This window comes from Anser cygnoides, chromosome 3, assembly GCF_040182565.1.
Source record: "Anser cygnoides isolate HZ-2024a breed goose chromosome 3, Taihu_goose_T2T_genome, whole genome shotgun sequence".
Classification (NCBI taxonomy): Eukaryota; Metazoa; Chordata; class Aves; order Anseriformes; family Anatidae; genus Anser; species Anser cygnoides.
The window spans coordinates 108377098-108389209 of record NC_089875.1 but is presented as its reverse complement, the minus strand read 5'-3'; the positions used below and the strand labels follow the sequence as shown (position 1 = coordinate 108389209).

Below are 12112 nucleotides of genomic sequence, written 5' to 3'. Positions count from 1 at the left end.
TGCCAGAGGATTCCTCAGCTCCAGCACCAAGAAAGCTTTTGCCTCCAACATAAAAAGCACTGCAAACGAGCAATCATTAGTCAGCCACATTTCTCATATAATTACTGGCAGTGAAAAAGCAAGCATGCAGGTTGCTGTAAAATAAGGTCTAGCTACTTCTACCCAAACAGAACAGAAGCCGTTCACATAAGTTTTAGTGGGGGAGAAGGAAATCCTCAGTGCCCCCCCCTTCCCTCTATGACTGATTACAATCTGCTTTTTTTCCATAAACCACATTTATTGTGGGAGTTTGATTTGAAAGAGTTTCAAGTAATTTAAACTTTGGCTGCAGGCATGCAGATCATTTAAAAGCTGATCTTCAAGTGTTTCTACATGTTAATAACAATTCTGGTTGGTGCTATAATCAACAGTTTTAATTCTCAACCTATCAACCAAAATACTCAATATGTGCCAGGAATTACCTGGACTAAAATCATGTAGCACAACGCTAGACAGCCTGATGGTAATCCCTGTACTGGCAGTTTGGGTGCAATATTCTGTTATTTTGGAGTCAAACAGGTTTTTTGTTTGTTTTTTCTTTTGGGGGTGGACATCTGCTTCCTATAGCTTTTTTTTTTCCTCAAATTATACAAAAGCCAAAACCAGATAGCATCCTGGTTGAAATCACAGCCACATTAAACTGGTCTTTCCTTAATGGGCCAAGACTCATCTGTTTTGTCTCACATTGACAAAACACTAGTATTCCACATGCACTTCTACATAATCTCACTACATGCATCTATAAATTATTAATCAAAAAGAATGAAAGTAGTAGAATCTGGCCTTGAGTAGGAGACAGTAAATTAGGAGGTGTTATTTCAGATCCATCCTTTCTGGAATTGAGAGGTAAATGCAATATACACATTTTTCTAGATCTTTGGAAAGTGGAAGTGCTAGCCTGCTCCATTTTGGCATCTCTCTATCAGTGGAAGAGCCTCCCATTAACAAGAAGATATAGTTCTCACTGCATTTCAATGCCTTCCTTGAAAAAAAAGTATATGGGCTTGATCAGTGGCAGGGACAAGCCAAAAAAAAATAAACAAAATAAAAGCCAGTTTCATTCATAGCAGACTGTAAAATTTTTGATGAAAAGGCTTACAGTGTTACCTTGTAAATAGAAGTGCTAAGCTTTCTCAGCTCACAGGTCTGGCAAGAGCTTATTAGCAGCACAAAATATAGCAGCTAAGTGATCCTAACAGAGAAAACTCCTGCAGCACCTCAGACCTAAAGAACATCTTTCACAACTGAAATTTAGTTAAATATGCACAATTTTATTTATTGAAGAGATTAGGACAAAAACATTAAACCAAATACATGACAAAGCACCAGAGGCAGTAAAACCCCACCATGCACATCACCAATCTTTCCTCCTATAAGGTACTTATAAAATAAAAAAAAAAAAAAGTCCTTCTTGACACAGCACCATCTTCAGAGTGTAAAAACATTACTCCTTTATATTCTTAGTTACCAAAATAGAACCAAGGCAGGTCAGCTGCAGCTAGCTTTGTCTCTTGATAAAGAACTGTGAAACATCCTCTTGAGAGTGGGACCATAACTTTCCTGCAAGGCAGGCAAATAGCATCCATACGTCAAATGCCAAGTAGCTGTACGCACATGCCACATACTATAATTAAGCACAAATTCAAGTAACATTTACATACTACAGAGTCCACATGTACCTACCCAAAAAACATGACCACTTCACAAAACGTATACAGGCAGTAATATCAGAACAACTGAGGTACTGGAAACACAAATATTTATGCCAAGAGATTTCAATATCATACAGCAATATAAAAGCAGTAATAAAAACATTTGCCAGTCTAAATCAAATAAAGCTATCTAGAAAAAAAAAAAAGCTAAATAAAAAGTTATTTAGGGACAGAAATACCTGAACAGAAAAGAAGTGTGTTAACTACAGCATGTAACATGTCATCCCAAGTCAACCCGTAATTGAAGTACTGGCTTAATACATCACTACTGTGACATTTTCTTCAATAAATAGAATAAGTCTTGACAATACAAAAGGTGCATATTACTGTGTATGTTTCAAGAGGAATATCTGTAATATAAATGTTCAGCTTATTAATACCCTCTTATTTCTTATTCTGGACATAAACAAAAATCAAACCCAAACAATTCTTTTCCCAAGTTGAGAGGAATTCAAAGAAAAAAAAACTCACAATACTCTTCTTCAATAATAAAGAGCCCTCTATTTACACGTGGGCCAGTCAGGTAAAGAAGAGATCGGTTCTCAGATAAAGACATGGTTAAGGGCCTTCTGCCCTCTCTAGTCATATACGTGCAGCATGGCAGATATGGAAGCCAGTATCTCATACCTTTAAAAAAAAAAAGAAAGTTACATAGTTTTCTTCTTTTTTTTTTTTTCCCTCTCCTATTATAGCAGTAATGCATCTGGAAGTTCGAGTTATAATAGCTTCCTGCAACAAACCATTTGACACAAAACAGAACAGCTTGTTAAATGACAGTTACTTCCCCTTAAGGGAACAAAGCATTAAAATGTCATTTCCTGACAAGAATATTAAGTAGTTTATTTAGAAGAAATGAGTTGAAAATAGCTATCAAGAGACATGAACTGAAATTTTGTTTGTTTTTAGCACCCACTTTTCATGTCCGTCTTTGTGCACCTAATTTTTTTCTTAAATTAATCCCATTAATTATTAGACATCCGATTAAAAAAAAGTTAGCCAATTGTACTTTCCCTGAATAATGGCTGAAGTTAAATATCTAACAGTGCGATGCCAAGATGTGAGCTGAGGCAAAAAGTTTTTATTTGTTGTGAGTTACCACTATTTTTTAATGGAACAGAAACAGGAGTGATACAGCTGCACCAGAATTGGCATGTGCAGTCTCCTTGGCTCCAAAAAGGTGAGAAGCTACAATTGCTCCATGCTGCCTTTTCTCCTCCAAATCAATCTAACCTGATAGCAAGCTCCCCCCCACCCCCCCAATCTGTCCCCATGCTACATTTGTTATATTAGCTCCTTGTGGAGGTTCCTTCTCAATCCGAGGACCTCCAAGTGTCTTTTGCTACCAAGCTAGGCTGATGCAGGATGTGATTTAACACCGTCAGGAAGGGCTCCTTCATGTGTCCATCTCCAGGTTGTGTACCTTCTGAACACCAGTCTTTGTGCTCAATTAAAGAATGGGTCCAAATCTTCTTCCATGTTGACATCAGGCACCAGCTGATCTGATACTTCCTTAGCACCATATCCTGAATTCGATACATTAAAATCTGTAGAAAACCATGGATGGTCCAGAATTTCCTGTGAAGTCAGCCTTTCTGATGGCTCCCGACGCAGTATGCTACGTATGAGGCATTTTGCCTTGGGGGATAGAGTTTCTGGAATGTTAAATTGCCCACGCCGGATCTTGCTGAAGAGGGAACTAGGCTCAATGTCATGGAAAGGATAGCGTCCAACTAGCATGGTGTAAAGCATGACACCTAGACTCCATACGTCCGCTGCTTTGCCAGAGTAGCTGCCATTTGTGTTCAAGATCTCTGGACTCACATATGCCGGGCATCCATGCTTATCAGAAAGAGAGTCATCATTTCCTCTTAAAATATAAGCATCTTCTAGGCTTTCCAATTTCACTCTAGTCCTGCAGGCAAAAAAAAAAAAAAAAGCAAAGAAAAAAACACACAAGGTAAGTAAACATCAAAACACACATATTTCAGGCTGTTACAATTACACAATTGCAATTGTAATAAAAGTATTCTACAAAATTCAACAACCGCAGAACTGCAACAGTTTAGATTTCCACTCACAGTACTTATTATTACAGGTAATTGATATTGTCTCTTCTATACCAGTTAAAAAGACATATAGGGAATATTGCCATACATGCAGCTACAAGATTTCAATTACACCTGTCCAGTAAATAAACTGGTAAGGTCTTATAAAATGGTAAAAGTAACTGCTGTATTCATGTGTTTAGTAATGTTTCTGTAAACATGACTTCCAAAAGGAGACACAAGCCTCAAGATTATTTGTTATCTGCACTCCAATCATATGATGTAGGACTCATGTTCAAATCCACGTCTAGCCCTAACTAGACAATGTTATTTTGACACTTTCACACTGGTGTACAGTTACTCGCACCTGTATTTCAACAAAGTTCGACGTGAATAAAAATTGTCACTCTGACCCTAAATCATCCTCTGACCAACCAACATTTTTCTTTATTCCAGTATTCAAGAGCAAGTTTGACAGATTTCAGTCTCCCTAAAGAGATCTTTGGGTAAGGGAGATCAGGTGAGCTGAATGCAGAGATGAGCTTATCTACCCAGCCAAACCAGAAGAGCTTCTCACATTGAAATTAATGGAGAGGATAGCAAAGGGCTTGCAGGGGGATGACATGGATGCTTTATCTAGATTGCACACTCCTTTTGCCTGCAAAGTGTTGTGAACTTGTCATTGTGCTGAAGTAATTATCTCTGCAAAAGGATTTTCTTCCATTATAGTATCACACAGGAGCAGAAAAAAACACCAAAGTTGCTTGTCATAGCACGAGTTTTACATAACCTTTCTTTCCTCTTAATTTGGACTGCAAGCGTCTATATTTTAAAATCTGTCCCTTTTAAAGGCATCCAAAAGGATTACCAATTATCCTTTAGACAATATGCCAGCAATAGTTGGCTCTAAGAGCAGAATGGGTACAACACAATAGGATTCGTCCAGTGCATCTGGATAGAAGAGTAACCTAGCAGCAGTGCAGACTTCCAACAACTTGGGGATCACAGCTCAACTGAGGGCATTTCTGTCCTCTTTCCTCAACCTCATGGGTCTGTATGATCACTCCCAGCCCTGTGTCGTGGCCATACTCCCATACCACAGACATTCACAGGCAATGCCTGAACTTCATCCCAGAAAGCAGAACTCACATCTCTTGACTAAAGCACATCGTTTAATAGGCATTAAAACAGACAAGGAGAGCCCTGTTTCTTAAATGTTTACTGAAGACAACATTGCTCAGGCTTAAGTTGCAAAAGACAGCTGGGCCAGCTTTGGCTGAGACTTGGTTCCAGGGCAGCTCAGTGCTATCTTCTTTGAACCAACAGAAGAGCATTTTACTCCATGGAGTACTCCAGAGGCAACTGTGCCATAAACTCTCATAATGACACTTGGACCTTTTCAACAGCTAGAGACGTTTACTAGCAGAGGTGAAAGCCCCTTTGGCAACATGCCTTGAATCAGGAAGTCATAAATACAGAATGCAGGATACCTGGCTCCCAAGCACAGTGTGTCCAGGCAGCTCCTTCTCACATTAAACAGGCCAGTGTTTTCTCCTCCAGTGCGGATGCTGATGGGGTTTGCGCAACACACCTGCTTCCCGATTAATTACCCATTGCCAGCCTAACAGCAATTCTGGAGATGGACAACTGCTCGTCAGCACTCAAACAATACCCTATAGCAGCAATACCTCACACAGGAAGCTGGCTGTAAGGAGAAACTAACTGCAATTATCAAGACCACAGCAATTTCCCTCTGTACACAGCTCAGAGGCTCCAAAATGAGAAAGTGCTGAGGAGAAGGGTCCTTCCATCATGCTCAGCCCTATCATGTTCCCACACCTGCCCAGCATAGGAAGAACAGCAAGGAGAAATGAGTAGAGTGAAAAAACACCTCTAGGAGGACAGGGAACAGAAAGGAGGAAATGGAAGGCAGAGGCATGACTTGTGGTTCCATCTGCACTGCCCACCTCAGTTTTTCCATAGAAAAGCATGTGTGGCAATAAAGCGGGGAGGCCAGTTACTCAAACGTGCATTAAGTCACTGAACTGCCAGCCAGGAAAGCATCGACTCACTCCTGCTACCAGCAGCAGATCGCGCACAGGGAACAGGGCAGGGTATGCTATTTATAAATAACTTGCAGGAGGGAATTCACCCACACACACACTCTCTTGCTATCCAAGTGTCAACAGTGCAGGGAAATGCTCCTTACTCTCCTATCCTGTTTTACGTTTCCAATCATTGCCAAAAAAACTTAAAGAAACAGTTCATTCAGCAGCTTGTGTATTAAAGAAAATTATTTTGTTTCCCAAATCTCAAATTTTCTGTAATGGATGCAACACAAAAGTAGAAGGAGTGGATTGCAATGTGTGTTTAAAAAAAAAAAAAAGCTTGGAAGTAATTTTCTTCGAGAGGAGAAATCATTTCTTGCTAGTAAACCAGACACAGAACACAAAAGGCCATATCCCTGCCTTAATTTTCATGCAAGGTGCTGCATTCTGCAGCCAGCAGCCCTCCGCGCATGCTATGTCGGGTTTTGTTTAAGCAAGCAAATGGAACAACAGCTGGCCCTTATCTGCCTGCTCCTCCATAATCTGCAGCCAAATGAAGCAAACACTCAACCAGGTTTTTCATCCTGCTGAGTTGACAGGCTTTGAGGAAACAAAAGGTCCCAAATCAAACAAAAAAACAACCTTCATCTCTCCTCCTCCCTTCTTGCCAGCCCCCAAACCTTCAGCTACTACAACACCCTTGTGTTTGAGGTAAAAAGCTGGGAATCAGCTCCTTCACCAGGCTGTGCTCCAGCAGGGGTACGAGCACTGGAGACCTACTCAAGTGCCCATGGCCTTCCTCACAAACCACAGTCCTGTATCTCCTGAGCTCCTACCTGCCATGTAACACAGCCCCAGCAAGACTCTTCACACCACCCCCTTCCCAATTACCACCAAAAGCAACTGGGATGTTCTCATTTTTTTGGAGAGTTGGGTTGCTCCACAGAAGGTGACCACGCAGGCCTCCTGTGAGCAGAGCAAGGACACCAGGGGAGCACATCACAGCCCTGTGCACAGAAGCACTCATGAGCTTTTGCAGCTGAAGGCCTTGGCTGAGCTCTCCTGGGCTCCTTACCATGTCTCTGAGCCAGGGGAGACCCAACCCAGCCTCTCTTCCTAAGAGACAGGTGACTGCACACACCTTGGCAGTGCATACAGCACACAGTCTGTAATCACAGAGCAATTGAGCAGCATGCCATTTTGAACTCTAAGTGTCACTCCCCTTTTTTACAGTCATTTCATGGTTTTTTAGGCAATTGAGAAGGAAGGAGCAGCCTGGCTTAGGAGTTGCTATTTCCCAGTGCACAGCATCTCTGCAAGACACAGGTATCCCTGGATTCCAGTTCTGGTTGGCTTCCCATTTCTCCATATTTCAAGCATTGCCTAAGAGAGCTGGGTTTTCTGCAAGTCTGAGACCTTTCCTGTTGTTCCCCCATCCCATCACCCTGAAAAGAAAGAAAGGATCTAAATACAGAGAAATAAATGCACAGACACCCTGGATGAGAAGCAATCTTCCTTTCTACCTCCTCTCTCAGAGGAAGCACTGAAATAAAATACCAGGAAAAAGAATAAAAGCCAACAACAACAAACAGACAATCAAAACTGCAAGTAGTTTCTGAGAACACAGAACCTCTGCAGCAGAGGCTGGGAAGTGCATCCAACTGCAGCGCAAACAGACAACCCTGAATTCTGCACTTGGCAGGCAGGGGACAGACTCAAAACCAAATGCTGAAATGTGAAATCAGTCGGCTTTGAAGCACTTCCCATCACGGAGCAAAGAAAGCACAAAAAAAATCAGTCTCCTTCTTAAGAGTCACATTTCTAAAAAAAAAACTCTCATTCTCTACATAATTAACTCGCATCAGTCAGCTAAAGGACCCCCACAAGAGAAAAAAGTTTTCCAAAAGCATCAGCATTTGAGGTCGACCATTCAAATGGTTGCAACAAAATTAATCCCTGAAGTTGAAATGTAAGCTACTGCCAAAGCCGGATGAGAATCACTTTGTACACATACTGTAGGGCAACAAAGACTTTTGTCAAGGCTTACGTAATTACAGTACATAATTTCAAGTTTTAATGCAGACCCTGAATAAGCACTTGGAAAAAGAGCATTATGCATCTATCAGATCATTGATAAAACACTGCATTAGTCTAATGCATTAAAAAAAAAATACAACCCTGAATCATGGCTATTTAAAAAGGGGAAGCTATTCTGCCTATGAATGCTTTCCCATTACTGGTGAATGAAACCACAGAAGTGCAATCAGAGGGCAGCAGCAGCACTCAGACGGGAAATGCGTCTTTGTCCCCATAGAAACCGTCAGGGAAACCCATGAAAAACAATACCACTCTGAATTTCTTATCAATATGCCATTCATTACTTGACTGCATTCAGACTTTGCTCTTCAGTAATGTAACAAAACCTAATCAATTAAACGTCTTCCAGAAGATTCTTCAATGCAGCCTCCTGAGTTAGCACCCGTTTCTGGCAGACGGCTTTGTTGCACATCCTACACTTTTTTTTTTTTTCCAGGGTGATTCACATTATTTCTCCCTGCACAGCTCAGGGGTTACTGGCAAATTACTCTCCTGCCTTTTGACACTGAAGCCAGGACTGTAAGAACCCGGCATTCACGCTTGCTCCACTCTTATTCTCCAAAAGCAAACACAATTTCCATACCAGAATCAGTGGAATTATTCAGAAGCCTCTAAGCTCATGAGGCAGAGGGGAAAATATATATAAAAAGATGGAACATTTAAAGCAGAAATGCTGACTGAAAGTCTGAGTGTTTCAGAGGAAAATATCTCCACTGCACTGAATAAACAGTAGTAAAGGAGCCCATGCCTGAATCAATGAAAGCAGTTGCTTCTAGTTTGTCCTCAAAGCCATTTGATGGAAAATAGCACCTGAACCACAGCTAAGCCACTGTTACCATTTTGGGAACAAAAACTGCAGACCGAACCCACAGTATTAGTCCAGCAGCATCCCTGAGACGACGGCCAGATCAGCTGCTTTGGAAGGAGGCATCCTGCTTCAGAGCCTCCAGGCACGCCACCCACTTGCTATTCAAGTTGGGTCAAAATGAGATGATCCAGATTTACAGATTCTATACAGCAGCCACGTGCCTCCAGAGATCAGAAAACAACTGTCATCCGAATTGGAATTGCCATCCAGATTGCCATTTTACTGATACAGCTGCGGGCAAATATATAATGGCAACTTCTGAACAGGAGAGGTGCCTCACAGCAATCCCCCCTAAATTAGCCTACCCATAAAATACAAAGGCACCTATGCCACGCTCTCATATTTCAACATTGCCCTGACTGAGGCCAGAAAAGCCTTTCCCTGGGTGGAAGCATTCAAGCCATCAGCAGGAACTCGTTACTGCCCAAGAGATCAGGGATTGCTCCTGTGTGGCCAATAATTTACAGGTCATTTAATCAAGGTCAGTTGCTAGCACCCCATCACAAAGACAAGATGAGCATGAATGCAATTATGCCATCAGGCAGGAAAAAAAAAGGGGGGGGAAGCTCGACGCTGGAAACAATTCTCTTTTGCTAATTGATTATTTTAACTAAGGGAATCTCTCCTAAATAATGCAGAAGCATGCTGCCTTCATGCAGCCGGTGAGATGGGGAAGGCAGCTAATGAAATCCCATGCGGATGATTTGTAGCTTGGTAGAAAGACTTGTCCTGAACTCAGAACTACCCGATCTTCTCCCGGGGCAGCGAGGCATGCAGGATCAGAGGGGAAATGTTATGCCATCAATTCAAATCCTGCTCCTTTCACTGTTAAGATCCCTTCCAGCGCGTAACGGCACGCAGCCTGGGAGTTCACCACACAGCATCCTACGCAGCTCCAGTGAAAAAACCTGCACGGAGGCTGTCAGACAAACCGTCTCTTGCATGATGAAACAGGCTCAAGGATATGTTTCAAAAGGCAACTGGGACACGCAGGCAGTCAAGGTTTTACAGGATGAACCTGGTTCCTAAGGGAAGATTCCCTCACTGGTACTTCCGCAGAATGAGGAAGCCTCTGAAAATTACATATCCCCACCCACCCTTCCTCCGACGAGATCCTATCCTGCCCCACATCCCCTTGCTGACATGCAGGATCCAGCAACTTAGGGCTTGTAACTCATTTTTGGCTGGTTTACACTAAAAAAAAAAAAAAAAAAGCAGACCACCTGCTCACACCCCTCCAGGTAGGGCTGGGGCTCCCCGAGACCTCTGCCCTACAGCACTCGGACAGGATTGCTGGGAACAGCCTGTCCTGCGTGCCATGCACTTAGCTCCTTCCACACCCTTATTGCCTAGGGTGACAACACACTCCCAAAAAAGCAGGCAAGAAGGGAGCAATGTGTGTGTGCGTATGATGGGGTGAGGGCTCTGAAGTCCAATGCAGACCCTTTCATAGAAGGGCTCAGTTACAACCCTTCAAGGAGGCCATTATATGATAAGCATCTGGCTCACGGCAGCTACTTCACCTCGCTTTTATCTTTTTAGATCACATGAAAGGTCAGTTTTAAAAGGCTCTGCTGTCAGCTCTATGCCACGTTCACCATCTTTTTTAGGTCTGTTCACATGATAAAGCTCCACAGGGAAAGGAGACAAAAAATATTTTGTGAATGGAACTGCATGTTGCCGGAAAAGTCCTAGATTTTCTAAGCCTGCAGTGGGTGCCCAGCACCTCTATGACACAGCAGATCCATTATTTTACAAGCTGACTTGCAAACCATCGCTGAGATGTCTGTAGCCTGTCTCCAAGCCGTATACATTACTAAAAAGCAGGTGCTTAAGACTAAGCATGCCCCAGGTTGGCTCCTGTTTATGGTCTCCTCCTTTCCTCTGTCTCCCTAGCCCGAAGTAATTTCATGGTGTGATAATAAGGACAATTAAAAAGAAAATGCAGGAGAATTTCACCGTGGCAGTCCATGGCAGCTGCTCTTAGCCAGCTCACTGCCAACTCAGATGCCTGCAAACTTCCTCAGCCTCAGCTCAAAAATGGACATGGAGTATCTTGCACTGAATCTCTGGATGGAGGTTTTTAAGTCTTCAAAACAGCAAGCTAGTGAACTCTCCGTGCAAAATGTCTCAAGAGACATCTGTTTCCAAGGACTGCAGAGTGCCTGCCCTCAGAGAGAGCAATCCTGTGACAGGTGTCTCATGATGGGCACCCAACCATGCCAACCACATCTGGAGACACAGCCAACGTGTAATGCAGCACTCATCCAGAGGTGCCTTTTGGAAAGATGCAAAGGAGTCCAGAAAGCCAGTGCGCAGTCCAGTGATGGGGAGAAACGTGACAACCCCTGCAAAGAGCCTGCCAGAAAGCTGGTGACCAGAATGCGACGGGTCCAAATCCAAACAAAATGCTGAGCTGTCGTAAGAAGTGATTCGGGAGTTTGCTAACACAAACCAGCTACGGACACAGCGAGGAAGGCTAGCCAGCGATTGTGACAGGGGAGGCTGAGCATCACATGAAGGCAACCTGCAGCCCAGGGTAAAGGCAAACCCCCAAGCAGTGCTTCTCTCCAACTCCATGCCCACTGCATGACTGCATCCCCATACCACCCTTCACAGAAGGAAGAAAAAAAGTTAGGTATTCAGCTACAAGTCAAATACCAAAAAAATAGTGCAGTCGGAGGGTAAAACTTGCTGCAAACTCTAGAGATGCTACACCAAACACTCTCACCACTCGTGGTCACGCCGAAGGATCTCGAAGAGACTTGGTTCCAAGATCCACTTGGAGCTCAGTCCTTACCCCAGAACCAGCCAGCATCCAACTATTCCCTGGCTTTTGCTTTCATTTATGACCTTGTGCACAGTACTTAACCTCTATGACTCCGCATGCCCTCAGGAGGAGATTTACGCACTTCAGAGGGCTGGCGTGATGATCAACATCTACAGATGGCCTCCTGCACCCCACCAGGAAGGGGGACACAAATGCAACAAAACCCACAGCGTGCTGATCCCCAGACTGCCAGAAATCAGGAGATTTGCAAGCAAACCCCTTGAAGGCAACAAGGAGCACAAACCTTTCTGTAGGGGACAATTGTCTAACTGCTCCATCCTCTATCTGAAGTCTGACAGCAGAGATTTTCTGCCTGTAATGGACTTTGCCTTCCTTACCATATTCTAGTAAGAGGCAAAATAATAGTAATTTTTAGTTTGAAATTTGACCTATAATTTTCCACTGAAGCAATGCTTATTTGGTCCTGTGGCACCTTACCCTGAAAGGAGAGGAAAGGTAAAATACTTAAATAA

The 12112-nt window shown here is 43.0% G+C and overlaps 1 protein-coding gene across 1 annotated transcript in view; it reads right to left on the bottom strand.

Moving 5' to 3' along the window:
* Positions 1-1289: 1289 nt before the first annotated feature.
* TRIB2 (tribbles pseudokinase 2) overlaps positions 1290-12112 on the bottom strand; it is a 21421-nt gene continuing 10598 nt past the window's right edge. Inside the window, exon 4 of the mRNA XM_048071297.2 lies at positions 1290-3663. Coding sequence (XP_047927254.1) covers positions 3195-3663 — 469 coding nt within the window. The 3' untranslated portion in view covers positions 1290-3194. The remainder of the gene's footprint in view (positions 3664-12112) is intronic.